General features: G+C 39.2%; 1 protein-coding gene across 4 annotated transcripts in view; it reads left to right on the top strand.

The window, feature by feature from the left end:
- The window catches only part of usp7 (ubiquitin specific peptidase 7 (herpes virus-associated)), a 105,213-nt gene that overhangs the window by 66,401 nt on the left and 22,491 nt on the right, over nt 1-16,321 (top strand). For all 4 annotated transcript variants that reach the window (XM_059654126.1, XM_059654125.1, XM_059654128.1 and 1 more), the window contains exons 14-21: nt 2,431-2,575; nt 3,298-3,428; nt 4,317-4,451; nt 8,721-8,822; nt 10,889-10,994; nt 11,187-11,279; nt 11,357-11,424; nt 12,117-12,217. In XM_059654126.1, coding sequence (XP_059510109.1) covers nt 2,431-2,575; nt 3,298-3,428; nt 4,317-4,451; nt 8,721-8,822; nt 10,889-10,994; nt 11,187-11,279; nt 11,357-11,424; nt 12,117-12,217 — 881 coding nt within the window. The remainder of the gene's footprint in view (nt 1-2,430; nt 2,576-3,297; nt 3,429-4,316; nt 4,452-8,720; nt 8,823-10,888; nt 10,995-11,186; nt 11,280-11,356; nt 11,425-12,116; nt 12,218-16,321) is intronic.

Genomic DNA, 16,321 nt, shown 5'->3' with positions numbered 1-16,321 from the left:
TTACTCCTGATCAGTTTATTTGCACCACAGTATTTTTAAAAACATTTTTAGGTGGGAGGGACACATTTGGATATTTTGTTCACAGGGACAGTTTGAAATGCAGGTAGAATTTCAAATTTGAATTATTTTTACAGTGGATCGTAAAACTGAGGGAAAAAATGTAATTTACTTAGACATTGATTCACTGAAACTTTACAGGAGTAAATGTGCAATGAACCTGGGATGTTAACACTTGTGTTTTATTCTGTGTGAGAAGTTAATTTTTGAAGTTTTACTGTTATTCCCCTTACAGCTGGTAACTATTTTTAAAATAGCATAATAAATGCATTTGTGATCAGGGTCTTGAATTTTTGCTTTACTCATTCAGTAGTTGGAAAACGTTCTTGTTTCAAAAAAAGTATAGTATTGCCCAACTTAATTTATGCTGAATTAAACTTTACAGCAAGTTTAAGGATTTTGTTTTGAAAGAGATTTTGAAGTAAATCTTATTTGATACAGAAATAACAAGAACTGCAGATGCTGGGGTCAAAAATAACAAAGTGTGGATCTGGAGAATCGCAGCAGACCAGGCAGCATCCAAGGAGGAGGAAAGCTGATGTTTTGGGTCAGGACCCTTCGTCCTGTTCCTCTCATGCTACCTGGCTTGCTGTGTTCCTCCAGCTCCACACTTGGTTATCTTTATAATCAATACAGAGTTGTAAGAATGTAGTTTTTCTGTTTATTTTTAAAGTTAGTAAAAGTTAAATAAATCCTTGTCTTTACAGCACATCAAGTGCTGAATTTGAATTTCTTGTTTTTGAAATTTTAAAAACTGCCCATGTGAAAATGTGATAGATGCACCTGAGTGTGTTGTCTTGAGCAGAGTTTGGGGTGCTGTTTGTGTTAATCAAGTTTTCTCTTGAATACTCATCAGTTTTGGGCTATAATGCAAAAGTTGCAAACATACGTTACAGGAAAATCTTGCTTATAAAATAGAATTCAGTTTGCTGTTGACTTTTGCAGTTGATAGTTTCGTAGCCCTAGCATTAAATGCTTTCTTAACTGGATGCTTAATGATGAGCAGCTTATAAAAACAAATGTTCTATTGTAATCTGTTGACCTCCTGTTTAATAAATGTGTGAATGTTTAATGGTCTCCAATTCCTCATTGAAATTTTACAGTGTGTTTAAGAATTCTAACCCAGTTTGGTGTAACCCAAAGGCTGCATTGCATTTAAAATTTAGCTGCAGCCTTTGAGCAAATTGTAACACAGCATTGCCAATGAATTAAAAATAGCCGCCAAATTCTAGAGGAAATGACAAACTGATGACTTGGCTAACAAATATCTTTTGAACTAGCATGAGAAATTTTGTTATGTTGCTTGCTTTACCTTTTTCTAAAACGTATTGCAAAACATCCAGGTAATTTTCAATAAGATATGAGTCGAAGATTTGCCGATGGACTAAATACGCTGACTTGACAATGCAAGTAATGGTCTACAGTGTTTTGATTGGCATTTTTCCATGTAACTAGACATGGCGTTCAGTAGTGCACTGAAATTCGATGCTGAAGCACAGCAACCAGAAATGTGTTTTTTAAGCTGTCGCTCCTTAGTGGCAGGGACTTTGGGTGGAATATAACCATTCTGGGCAAGTAACTGGATCTTGACAGCAAGTCCTGAAGCCCATGAACAAATGGGTTGCTGCCTAGGAGAGAAATGAGCATGAGGAGAGGAGAATCTATCAACGTTTCAATGCTGAGACTCTTTCACTTAGTTCCCGTATTCCATATTATGTTGGTATACGTTTGTCACTGCATTTTATTCTTGGTATTGAAGTTCTAAATATTGCTAAGAGTCAAACAGTTTAATGAATGCTTTTCGTCTTGTCAAACCTGACAACAAAAATTGCGTTTACTTTTAAGCTAAAAGTACAAAGTGGTGTAACGTTCGATAATGCTTTTAACTCGAGACCAACATGCTTGTGTTTCTGACTGTTGAAAATTATGTTGTAAAGTGGTTGAAGCATTCTATGATTGAGGGTGGTGTTGTGTATTCATTCCCTCTTGCAATTAGGAGGGTGTGCTGTGGATTGTTTGCCTGATTATAGTCAAATGTTTTATTATCCGTTTTTAACAATGTCTTTATTGTATAGTCCCAACAACATACATGTAGTTGCACAAGTTAATATATGATTACATCAAATGATAATATATCTTAATGGCAGCCCATCCATCAGTTTTTAATAGTTCGAGCTCAAGGTGTTATATTGTTTGGTGTTTTTCGGATCATTGGTATCACTCATTGTGAAAGCTTACACCTATGTTTTTTGGACCATTTCAGTTAACTGAATTTGACAAAATAATTGTGATATTGCTAACCAGGTTTGGTTGGCTGCAAAATGATTTGGGATGTGTGAAGGACTTAATTCTGTTTAATTTCCTCTTTTCAAGTGGTGTAAATTTGATGATGACGTTGTATCAAGGTGTACAAAAGAAGAGGCAATTGAACACAATTATGGAGGCCATGATGACGATTTATCTGTGCGACATTGCACCAATGCCTACATGATGGTGTACGTTAGAGAGTCAAAACTAAGTAAGTTTTCAATGCTGAACAGGGAATCCTGGCCTTTGAAAATTAACAAGCTTTTTGAAAGGTGGTTGGCCTTTGATAAGGGGGTTCTCATTTGTCAGAGGACTTCGTAAGCCATTCTCAGATTAGACAGTTCCTTTCAATACACGCAGTGGCACTTGAGTGATTGCAGAACCTGTAGCTGGGTAAATTGGAGTGCATTGGTGGAGCATTGATTTAATGGAAAATACATCATGAGATTTATGTAATGCTATAGATGTTGTAGGTCTACATGGAACTATTCTAAATTTGCCTAAAAATACACACTGCCACAAATTTATTAAACCAGTCAAGATCATGAGGTTTCTTGCGTTAAAAGCAAACTTGATATGTCAACATGTATTTTCTTTAAAAACATTGTTGAACCTGGACGTCACCTGCCTGTTTGGGTGGATATGAAGTGATCACAGCACATGTTTTTGAAGGGCATAACATTCCTAAGATGTCCTGGCCAGTGTTCCTTCCTGAAAGTTGACAAAACTGAGTAATTTTTAATTTATCTCAGTGGATTACAAAATCCATTTTGCAGATGTTCAGGACATTTGCCAACAAAAGAAAATATGCGTAAATAGTTTACTCGCTGTGAAGTACTTCATATCAACTAGTTTTTCGTTGATACTTCTACTTTATGTTCACTTAAATTGCCTAACACACAAACCTAAATTTATTTGAATAATCTTTTAAAGGTGAGGTCTTACAAGCTGTTACAGACCACAACATTCCACAACAACTGGTGGAGCGCCTGCAAGAAGAAAAGAGGGTGGAAGCTCAGAAACGAAAGGAGAGACAAGAAGCACACCTCTACATGCAAGTGCAGGTACTGCAGCACTTGTATGTTGGTGAATCTGACTTGGAGTAGTCTCTCTATTTGTGTGTAGGAACTGGAAGGCCCACTTGAAAATTGCAATATCTGAAAATGTGCAGTAAATCTCAAGTGGGTCCTCATCCTTTTGTATCTTTTAAAACATGACCTCACCTCATACTTTGATCAGTAGTCCTGTTGACTATTTGTTTTAAGTTTATTGATGCCACGCAGTGTCTCGGACTGCATCCTTATTTGAAAGGTTCAGGAAAGTTGTCGTAATTATTTGATCATTTTGCATAACATACCACATGTGACATTGTTATTTTGCTACTTTTATCACATTTTAGTTTGATTTAAAGCTTGAATGACCTGCGATGTAAAATTTATTCCCCTAAATTATGAATCATTGGGTATGTTCTCTGCCCTAGAGTGCAAGAGGATACATGGTCATTGACTACGTAAGAGCCAGATTTAGCTGAGGAAATTAAGGGGATATGGGGACAATGCAGAAAGACTGAATGGTTTGGGAATTAATTAAAAAGGTTTCAATTGTCATGCACACGTTTAACTGGTAAGCTATATTGCAAGATCGCAACTGGTGCCAATAAGCACCTGAAGAATATATGTCAAGTGATGAGCAGAAGTGAAATTTGTCTCGGGCGGTCGTACAAATGTGAAAAAAATGAATCAGGAGTTTGTTTTCAATTGCTTAAATAATTATATGACACCTTCCAATTCCCAATTTGACACCATGGTTTTGTTAGATGAAGTGAATTTCTTAGTGCAGCTTTAAGTGGTTGAGATGAAGCAAAGTACAAACAGTTGTTGTATTTCAATGTTATGAACTTCTGTTTTAAAAGTAAAACTTGGCAGCTGATTTCTGTACTCTGTTTACTTTAGATAGTAACAGAGGACCAGTTCTGTGGACATCAGGGTAATGACATGTACGATGAAGAAAAAGTGAAATACACAGTGTTCAAAGTCCTGAAAAACTCTACACTTGCAGAATTTGTTCAAAATCTATCACAAACGATGGTGAGTATTTCATTCTGAAATGTTTGCTGTTACAAAACTTGATAATGCTGCAGAGGAAGTATATTCTATTGTCAAATGGCCTACAATGGCATAATTAGAATTACTATGAAAAAGCAGAAATGTATTCTTGAATCCATTCTGGTCACTTATAGGTTTACAGCTGAAGGCATTGGCTTTTGTGGCATAGTTTAAAAACTGTAAAATATTAATCCAGTAGCAGTATTGTTCAGTTGAGGACAAATAATTCAAAGTAAGCCTACTTAATTTGAGGCACCAGACTTGGATCAGCAATATCATTCTTATCTCAGTGCCTGGGGGAGAGTGTTCGTGGCCCACGTCAGACTTGAAACCCAGATGCCTACTTCAATGCATGATAGTAATATATTGTGATCACGGCTTTTGGTAAAACTGCACAAGTCAGATCTCTGAACACTTGCTTGATAAGTCATTTGTATTTTCACAGTTTGTTTCTGGTGGTAGTTGGGCACTAAATGTAGTTGCACAAAGTTGCTGGTGTTCTTTCAATAAAATAACACGTTCATTGCACAAGGAGGGCAGAAAAAAATACTGTATGCGTAGGAGTTTAACACCAAAAATAAAAATGTATCATCTTCCCAGCAATATCCTTTAAAGCGCTCAACCCCAGCTAAGTATCAGTCCTATCTTAATTCTTTTCAGATTTTCACTTAATTAATGACATTGCAGTTGTTTCATTTCAGTGATTTTTGAATGCATTCACCAGATGCGTTTTTCTCCATTATTGTCATTGCCAGAGAGACTGATACTAACTGCTTCACTGACTTTTGCCAATCGAATTTCAAGAAAAATCCTGTCTATTTGAACTGCTAAAACAGTTTTAAAACTTCTTTCCAACTCTGAAAGCCTGAGCTACCACAAACTAAGGTGCCCTTCTGGCATTGCCCTTGTCAACTGAAAGCAGATTGTGGCCCCTTGTCTGTCTTAAAAGCTCAACTTTGTAAGAATTTCATTAATTAACTTCCCAGGAACCAGTTATTTGGCTTAAGTCTCTTGCTTTCTTGGAAGTTGTTTTGTTGCGCTGCTGAAAAATTACTTGCTTTCTTTCATTAAAAGAAACAACTGAAATCTGTTTTCCCTGTACATTACAACACAAATTCCCAAATGATGTTCATCTACGTTGCAAGCACATGACTGCCTTTTAAATGGTTTGGATTATGGGACAGTGCTGTCCAAATATATCCCTGTGTAACCAAATATTAATGCTTCAGACTTCATCTGATCCCACAGTAAAGCTGGGAATTGCATTGGAGTGGCAGAGCATAAAACTGGGCTGGATTTGAGAGTAAGCTGCATTCAAAAAACAAATGAAGAAAAGCCTAACATTTAAGGTGGATCACTGCCATCCAAAGTCTCTCCATGCTCCGTGGTTGCCTTCGTAGTCTCAGGGCTCTCAACCCTAAATCTCATCCTATGATACTCCTTGTGAAGTGGTAGCACTGGTTGAAAAGTTCAGTGCCGTTCACGATAAAATAACCTCAACCAATACCTGTTCCACCACCTTAAACTTTCGACCCCTCCCTCTGCCACCTGACACATTGGCAGCAGTGGAAAGCCCATACTCAGTTTTTTTTTTAAAATAAAGCTCTGCTCCAGTTCGCCAAGATTGCTTCCAAATCTGTGATCGCTACCACCTGAAAGGTAGTATAGGAGGACCGTTGCCTGAAAACTTCCTTCTGGACTCGTCACTATTGCAATTCCTTCATTGTTAGATCAGTATCCTGAAACTCCTTTCCTAAGAGTAATGTGAATATTCTTCACTTCCTAAATTCAACAATTCCAAGAAAGGCAGCTCAACATCATCTCAAGGGCAATTAAGAATAGTCAATAAATGCTGGCCCAGCTAGTGATGCTCCAAAAAAATGACTATAAAAACTTGGAACCAAAATAATGTCTTGTAGATGAGTAATTGATTTTCACATGAGTAAAGAGTGTTACATATCCAGTTGCGTTTGCCTGCCTAAATGAGTAGGGATGGCTGATGAGGGAAATCAGAACAATAATTAAAGCAAAGAGAAAGTTTAACATGTGGTGAAGATCCATGGGAAGCCGTTTACAACCAGCAGAAAAGAAAAAGCATGAGAAAATGAAATATGAAGTTAAGCTAGCCAGTAATATAAAAGAGGATTGCAAGAGATGTATTAGATACACATAAGGTGAGAGAGGACAAGAATTAGGTGCTGGAAAGTGAGGTTGGGGAAGTGGTAACAAAGAACATAGAAATGTCAGAGGAAATGAGTAAGTACTTGACATTAGTCTTGATGGTCAACGACACCAGAAGCATACCACAACTTTGAGATTCAGAGGGCAAAAGTGGGTGTAATGGCCATCAGCATGGAGAAGATACTGAGGAAGCTGAGAGGATAAACCACTCAGACCAGATGGACAACACCCCAGGGGTCTGAAGGAGATTGCCTCCATAATCTCTTCTGAATCCCTGGAGTCAGGGATGATCCAAAGGATTGGAAAATGGATAATGTAACTTGCTTATTTAGGAAATGATAGACAGAAGTCAGGAAATTATAGGCTGGTTACCCATTGATAAGATTTTAGGCTGTTGTTAAGGATGAGATTGCAGAGTACTTTGAAATGTATGATTTTAAAATAGGGCTCAGTCAACATGCTTTGTCAAGAAGTGGTCATGTCTCTCAAATGTTAGAATTTTTTGAGAATGTCTGAAGGAAAGCCAGTGGATATGATCTGTTTGGGTTTCCAGAAAGCCTTTGACAAGGTGCAGCACAAACTGCTAAATAAGAAGAGAGGCCATGGTCACAGGGGCAGGCTGCTGGCATGGATTGAGGATTAGATGCCTAGCAGAAAGCAGAGAGTGGGAATAAAGGGATCCTTATCAGGATGGCAACCAGTGATCAGTGGAGTTCCACAGGAGTCCTTGGTGAGACCACAGCTATTTACATCATACATTAACAATTTGGACAAAGGAACTTATTGCTGCTAAGTTTATAGATGACATCAACGCTAGATAGACAAGTTGTGTTGAGGAAGCAGGAGGCTGCAGAAGGACTTAGATGTTTCAAGAAAGTGGGCAGAGAAATGACACATGGAATGCAATGTGGGGAGAATGAGGTTATGCACTTGAGAAACAGGAATAGAGACGTAGATTATTTGGTAAGTGGGGAAAGACTTCGGAAATCCTTAGAACAAAGGGACTTCGGAGTCTTTGTTCATAATTCTATCAGGATTAACAGTTGGCGGTTAAGAAGACAAATCCATTGCTAGCATTGATTCCAAGAGGGTTAGAATGATACTGCTTTGGCTGTTGTCAGGCCTTATTTGAAACATTGTGAGCAGTTTTGGTCCCTCCATCTATCTGAGGGAAGATGGACTGACCTTGAGTTGAATTCAGAAGAGGTTTACAAGAATGATCCTGAAGGGATGGCATGTGAGGAGTCGTTGAAGATTCTGGGTCTTTACTGTATGGAGAAGAGAAAGATGGGGGCTGGGATCTGATTGAAATTTACAGAATTCCGAGAGGCCTGGATAGAATGGATGTGGAGATGATGTTTACACCAATAGGAGAGACTAGGATGCGAAGGCACAGCCTCAGATTAATGAGACGAGAATGGAGATGAAGAAGAATTTCTCTCACCGATGGGTGGTGATTCTGTGGAATTCACTGCTGCAGGTAGCTGTGAAGGCAGTGTCATTGAGCGTATTTAAGACAGGATAGGTTCTTAATTAGTAAGGAGGTCTAAGATTATGATAAGGCAGGAGAATGGGGTTGAAAAGCATTTTCAGCCGTGATTGAATGGCAGAGCCAAATAGTTGAGCCAAATGGTTGAGCCAAATAGTCTAATGTAGCGTTGTTTTTAATGGGATCACAAGTAGAAACCATGGCCACGTTCTCTCGCTCCTCCTGCTCCAGACCAAAGAACGCCAATTTGAACAGTCCAAAAGTGGTATCCTCATTGAGTGCACCACCTTGACGTAGCCCCAAAGCTATTCTTATCTGTAGTGCAGTAGTAAACCAGGTATGGCCTTCACTTTGGTATCTGAGATGTGTAGAATGGTGCAGTTGTTTTATTCATACCGCTGAAAGTTTTCTGCTCAATTTGATGATCAGTTTCCGACTAAATGTTGAGTATTAAGATAGACTTTGTATTTGTTTTTTAAAATGTGCACTAAATTGAAATGCTGTACTCAACACTAAAGCTGTGGTGACATGGTGCTTCTTCCTGAGTTTCAGTCTAGTATATGTTTCTTGCTTCAATCTAGGGATATCCACAGGAACAGATCCGTTTATGGCCAATGCAGGCTCGGAGTAATGGGACTAAGAGACCAGCAATGTTGGACTTTGAAGCAGACAGCAACAAAACTGTAAGTGTGTATATTCCAGGGTAAAGCCTCAAATAGATTTTTCAAGTAGCATTGTGACCTTTCCTGGAGTAAACAGATGACGAGGCTTTGTTGGATATTGCAAGGAAAAGGATGTTGCAGGCTGCAAAGGGAGATGGATGCCCTATACAGAAAATTTGCCACTTCCAATCCAACCAAGATTAGAGTAAAAGAAAGGAACTTGAGCCGCCACATGGGAATCGCCCAGCTTCATGGGGCCTTTTGGAGCAACAGTGTCTCTAAAGGCAGTGCTTATTCAGGCAAGTAATTGCTGACCTATATGTCATGCTGGAGGTGGATGTGAGGTTTTCAGGATGCAGTATGCACCCATTGCTGGTGGCTATGAAGTTGGCTGTGATGCTTTGCCTTAACAATATAGGGTTGTTCTGGGGATTGCCTACAGATATATTTAAAGGATTTTTCAACCTACAGCCTCTCATTACTCAGCATTTGGTGGGTAATGTTTTGAATGTGAAGGAGAGTGCATAAGATTCTAGCCTAATAGTTAATGCAAGATTGGCCAAATAGTCCTTTGGTTTCAAGACCATGACTGGACTTCCCCAGATCCCCAGATCTCCAGATCACAAATTGAATGCAATTTTTTTTTGTCAGGACTGGCTGGGTCTTTTGATCAACAGGAAGGGTTCTAATCCTTCAATGTAGATCATATGCAACCACAGCAAAAGATCCCTCAAAAGTGCACTGAGCTCCAAGCGCATTTTGCTTTGGAGTTAGTCCTGGGCAGTTTGGTTTTCTCCATGAGAAGACCTTTGTGGATCTCAGGTTGCACTGAATATTCCCCTAAAACACGGAGTTCCTCACTGGTGTGAACAGCCAACATTGAGACTTAGGACATATATGGATATATGGACACTGTCCATATATGTCCATCCAACTAGATGGGCAACCAATGAGCAAGCAAATGGTCTTCTGAAAATATGCTTCAGTTCTTTGGACTTTCTGGGCAGCACTCCAACTGTGATCCTCAAGGACATCTGAAACATGTAGTGTCACACACTGCCTTCTATACAAAGCAGAGAACACTTGATCTGGTGTTGAATAGTATTCTTGAATGAGCCTTATCCAGTGACACTGAGGGATAAACAGTCAGTGTCTAAGGAACTAAAAGCACCACTGGTATAATTCTTGAAATAATGAGAAAAACGTGGTATGTTTTCAATGGATCAGGCTTTCGAGATATGTTGCCTGATATTTCAACTTTGTTTAATATTGTAACAGAATATCAACAACATGACTGAGCCGTTGTAATGTCGTGACAAGAATGCTTCTTCCTTTTTAAGCAATTTTGCTGTTCTATAGCAGTATTGTGCAACTTGCGTCAAAAGGACAATGCCATTCTTTTTGAAGTCTCTGCATTAAGAAAAGCATCATGCGAAATTGTGCTTAAGCTTTCATCTTCACTTCATAATTTTGTCACTTGAGAACCAGCACACTCATTGTACATAGTTGTTGGTACTCTTTATTCTGTGGCATGCTAGTAATTATATAACATTGCTAGCGTGGATAGTAAATGTACTGTGACACAACATTAATATATTTACAGACTGTAGGGTTGTTCTGCGAAATTTGACATACTCACATGAATGACTCAGGATGAAACAGTGAATCCTAGTTGAACAAATGGCTTAAATAACTTCTGACTTCCATATACCTGTTTATAGGTGTTAGCTCAAGCATATTCTGTACAGTAGAGTGGAGGATTAGATTTCTAATCTGTTTAGCCAGACTTAACATTTTGAGACCAAGGCGATGCAGGCAAAACAATTTTCTGCCACACCTTAATGCCAATTAGAAACAGTTAAGCTGAATTGCTTATCTGTTCACATGCTGAAAGCAGCACAATAAGAGATCAATCATATCTCAGCGACTAACAGCACTAGTCCCTGCAGTACTATAATAATGAGCCATCTGTGGATGTGAAACCATGTCAACGCGGAAGAGTTGTAAGTGAAGATAGTGTTTATGCAGCGATCTAAACTTTGGAAATCATTGCACTCTAACAGCCCAAAATTTGTTTCACATCATAGATGATTGAACTGAGTGATAATGATAATCCATGGACAATATTTCTAGAAACGGTCGATCCAGAGTTAGCTGCAAGTGGAGCAACACTGCCCAAATTTGACAAAGATCGTAAGTCCTTGTCAAGTATACTGTTATGTCTTGTGGAGTGTGTATTTTAGTTTTTAATTATTTTTGTACCTTTCTGCTTGAGGACAGAAGGCTTTAAAGGGTGAGGTGAAAATGCTCCATTACTGCAACCCAACAATCAAGAAATTGATTGCACATGTCCAGAACATTAACACATTGTTTCTTTCTCTTCAGATGATGTAATGTTATTTTTAAAGATGTACGATCCCAAAACACGGAGTTTGAATTACTGTGGACATATCTACACCCCTATATCGTGTAAAATACGTAAGTTGAGAACGGAATATTTGAAAAAAAAATTCTTGAGATTGTTCCAAAATTAACTTCAATTTTATTTTGTGCAGGTGATTTACTGCTGGTTATGTGTGAGAGAGCAGGGTTTCCGCAAGGAACTAACCTTATCCTCTATGAGGTACGAAAACATGGTGCCCGTATGTACTTCACAAAATATCAGTAGTGTTGGTTCATTCAAGTACAACACTGGTTTAAATCTGAAATCTAAGAATTTCTTTTTGGTGAAATGTAAATGAAAAACATTTGAATGTGCTATTTTTGTTAATAGAATTCTATGTCAATTGAAGGAGCCTCGAATAGCTTTTCCAGAACAGAACCTGTATGTGACAGGCACTTGGAGGAAGAGTATTCATCCAAATCTCTCAGATCTGGGGCTACATAGGCAACCTCTCATTGATAATGTAATGGATAAAGCTGATTTTCTCGCCCTTCTCGTAGCATTTCAATCATTTACCTTGCAGAGGTGATTTAGAATCCAGTTATATACAAAGATATACCTTGTAGGAAGGGTACGTAAACCCTCCCCACCCACATGGTCACCACTGCCATTTGTCCTTGAACACAAAATGTGGTTGGGCTGGGTAGAACTGTAAGTTAAAAACATGGTTGGGCAGACTTGGTCTTGAAAAGAATGTCATTGGCATGTTCTGAGGTCTATGAGAGTTACTTTAAATTGCAAACCTTTGTATCAGTTACGTTTGTATCTAGGCACTGGTTTTTTTTTTGTTGCTTCTGTGCCCGTTGCAGCAACTGTGTGTCATTGATTTGTGATTTTAATTTTATAAAACTGTTCAAAATTCTTTTCTTTAGGAAGTAAAACCCAATTTAACTGAGAGAATTCAGGATTATGAAGTGTCCCTTGATAAAGCACTTGATGAGCTCATGGATGGCGATATCATAGTATTTCAGAAGTAAGTAAAGATTTGGCAAAAAAAAGTAATGGACCTCATCTTAGCAATCTATCATTTTGGTATTCTGATATACACCTTTCTAGTTGGCATTGGAAAAGTGTAGTTGTAAAGTTCCAGGAAAATGTACTCCTTTTGTCTCGTAATATTTAAACATGACAAAAGTTTTTTTTAGAATGTTTCGATGAATGTTTAACTGAAGTTAATTCTCACTCTCCAGTGATGTTGCAGAGGTTCTAATGGAGCAATTTCTAGAGTAATGAATAGACGATAGGTGCTGGAGTAGGCCATTCGTCCCTTCGAGCCAGCAGCACCATTCATTATGATCATGGCTGATCATCCACAATCAGTATCCTGTTCCTGCCTTGTCCTCATTATCCTGCCTTGTCCTCATTACCCTTGATTCCACTATCTTTTAAGAGCTCTATCTATCTCTCTTTTGAAAGCATCCAGAGAGTTGGCCTCCATTGCCTTCTGGGGCAGAGCATTCCATATATCCACCACTCTTGGGTGAAGAAGTTTTTCCTCAACTCTGTTCTAAATGGCCTACCCCTTATTTTTAAACTGTGTCCTCTGGTCCTGGACTCACCCATCAGCAGAAACATGCTTCCTGCCTCCACAGTGTCCAATCCCTTAATAATCTTATGTCTCAATCAGATCCCCTCTCATCCTTCTAAACTCAAGAGTATACAAGTCCAGTCGCTCCAATCTTTCAACATATGATAGTCCCGCCATTCCGGGAATTGATCTTGTGAACCTACGCTGCACTCCCTCAATAGCAAGAATGTCCTTCCTCAAATTGGGAGACCAAAACCGTACACAATACTCCAGGTGTGGTCTCACCAGGGCCCTGTACAGCTGCAGAAGGACCTCTTTGCTCCTGTACTCGATTCCTCTTGTGATGAAGGTCAGCATGCTATTAGCTTTCTTCACTACCTGCAGTACCTGCATGCTTGCTTTCATTGACTGATGTACAAGAACACCTAGATCTCGTTGTGCTTCCCCTTTACCTAACTTGACTCCATTGAGATAGTAATCTGCCTTCCTGTTCTTGCCACCAAAGTGTATAACCACACATTTATCCGCATTAAACTGCATCTGCCATGCATCCGTCCACTCCCCTAGCCTGTCCAAGCCACCCTGTGTTCTAATAACATCCTCCTCACATTTCACACTGCCACCCAACTTTGTCAGCAAATTTGCTAATATTACTTCTAATGCCTTCGTCTATATCATTAATATATATCGTAAAAAGCTAGCAAAACTGAGGGAAATCTTCCAGTCTCATAATTGCCATTTTGATGGGAGCTAAAATTCTTCAGTCATAAAAGTCCCACAATACACCTGCAATAATTTATTATTTATTATCTCACTAATGCTAACTTTGAAACACATAAAAAATAAAATTTCTCTGAAACTTTATTGAATACAGAAACCATATTGCCGTTGGAAGAATGATATCCATGTGTCCAAGTCTTGGCAATTCTACTGATGTAGTTTTGAATAACAGCTCAGACAATTTTGTGTTGTAAATTGTTTTAATGAGGCCTTTATCCTGCCAGTTACCTTTCTGCTCTGAGTATATTGTCACTCAACCAGCTAAGAAGCCACCAGTGCCAACAGCCCATTAATTTGATGAAAGGGTCTAGGCCCGAAACGTCAGCTTTTGTGCTCCTGAGATGCTGCTTGGCCTGCTGTGTTCATCCAGCTCCACACTTTGTTATCTTGGATTCTCCAGCACCTGCAGTTCCCATTATCTCTGAGCCCATTAGTTTTGGTGTGTTGCCAAATGTCCACTGCTTGGGCAGGTTATTCAGCAGTGGAAGGCAACCCACCCAAGCCACATGTCTTCCTTGACCCACGTCCACGTAAGTGCACTTTTCAGCAAAAGTTACTGGCTAATATTCAATATGGGGTTCCCTTATTTAACCCCTGGTCCCAGATGTTAATTGCAGTGCTCAACCTCTGTCCCACAGTCATCAGTTATCTTGGGTGTGGACCAGGAAACAACCTGTTTATCAATGATCATGTTAATTTACTGTTGTCACTGTGCTAATTAGTTCACCATGGGTCGGCATAATGTTTTGAGCTGGGGGAAGCATCTTTCGGATCTGCAATGAATGCTGCTTTGCTTTTTTTAAACAAAAAATTCTGAAGTTAGCCGTGATGTTACTTGCAGTTTGGTTTTCTTGTGGGCATTTTCAAGAAACTGAAAACTCATTTTGTAGACAGTGACACTGGATGCTTGTAGCTATTTAATTTCTTGCCAGTCTGGTGGCTGAAAGCATATTCCACCTTATTTTTCCAGTATTTTGCAGGTGTCAAAATTGCTACCCCAGCTCAAAATGTAATCCATATCGCAGACGCACAAAACATCAGTGTGAGTTACTTCTCATTTGTGACAGGCTCCAGACCACAACTTGCTTCCACATTGGGTAATGAAATTGCCTAGCCTTTGCATGTTTCTCCTTACAATTGGCAATATGTGCTATTCAGTACTGGAGGGGCAAATAAAACCTGAAAACGAGTTAGTTTGTCAAGATCAAGTACAGTTGTTGGGCTCTGATTCAATTGGCTGTTATGTGCCATTCAGTGCTGTTTACCTTAGATCTAATTGTAATGTGAAAATTTAAACCATCAGTGGTATGGTATTGAATTTGAAATTTGATTCATATGCTGAATTGCAATGTTGGACCTTTTTGTTCAAATCTTGCATGCTTGTACGGGAAAAAGAAATTGCAGTAGACCATTTGACCACTGAGTCTGCTATGCTTTTCAGTACAATCATTACTAATCTTCTATCCCAACTCAGTTTCCTTGCCCACTTGCCATGTCCTGTGATTCTGAGATAGGAGTCTCAATCTTGAATGTACTCTGAAGTCACATGGCACCAGGTTATAGTCCAACAGGTTTATTTTAAATTACAAGCTTCTGGAGAGTTGCCCCTTCATTGTCACTTGACCTGACAAAGGGGTACTGCTCCAAAAGCTTGAGATTCCAAATGAACCTGTTGAACCTCAGCTTGGTGTCATGTGACTTCTGACTTTGTTCACCCCAGTCAAACACTGGCCTGTCCAATGTTTGAATATACTCTGGAGCATGCACAACTTTGTGATGAGATACCTGTCAATAACTTTGAATGGTCTGAATACATGACTACACACTGAAGATCATTAGTTAATTTTGGAAGTCTTGTGCAGACTGGTTTGCCAAATCATCAGCATTTTTTCAGGAGGTTATTTCTTTTTGTTTAATGCACAGTTGCTCTATCTGTGGTGCATTTACTTTGATAACGTGATATACTTTTCAATCTTAAATATATTTTGTGTTGTGTGATATCCTCCTGTTGGCCCAAACTAGACTTTCCCCCTTCACAGGTTCTACTGCAATACAAACCCCCAAGACTTTTGTAACAACCAGACTCATTGCCTTCTTCAGTGGCATATCTGTCACGTTTTTTGCTTCATTGTTACGTCAAATTATTTTGGTTGTATGACTGTCTACAAATGTTGCTGGACCTGAGTTTATCCAGCAGTTTCTGTTTATATCAACATGGATTTGTGAGGGGTTGGTCGTGCCTCACAAACCTTATCGAATTCTTTGAAGAAGTGACCAAACACATGGATGAGGGTAGAGCAGTGGATGTGGTATACATAGATTTAAGTAAGGCATTTGATAAGGTTCCCCATGGTAGGCTCATGCAGAACGTAAGGAGGCATGGTTTGGGCAAAATGTGGCAGATTGGATTCAGAATTGGCTGATCCTGAGAAGATAAAGGGTGGTAGTGGACGGAAAATATTCAACATGGTGCTCAGTTACGAGCGGTGTACCCCAAGGATCTGTTCTCAGTCATCTTCTGTTTGTGAGTTTTGCAAATGATTTGGATGATAAAGTGGAAGGGTGGATTAGCAAGTTCACGGACAGTACGAAGGTGGGTCACGTAGTGGCCAGTGCGGAGGGTTGTTCTAGGTTACAAATAGGATGCAGAGCTGTGCTGAGAAGTGGCAAATGGAGTTTCACCCTGAAAAGTGAGGTGATTCATTTTGGAAGGACAAACTTGAAAGCAGAATACAGGGTTAATGGAAAGATCCTTGGCAGTGGAGGAGC

The sequence above is a fragment of the Stegostoma tigrinum genome, chromosome 23, assembly GCF_030684315.1.
Source record: "Stegostoma tigrinum isolate sSteTig4 chromosome 23, sSteTig4.hap1, whole genome shotgun sequence".
NCBI classification, from domain to species: domain Eukaryota; kingdom Metazoa; phylum Chordata; class Chondrichthyes; order Orectolobiformes; family Stegostomatidae; genus Stegostoma; species Stegostoma tigrinum.
The sequence above is the reverse complement of the archived record's forward strand: the minus strand, read 5'-3'. Positions and strand labels throughout refer to the sequence as shown.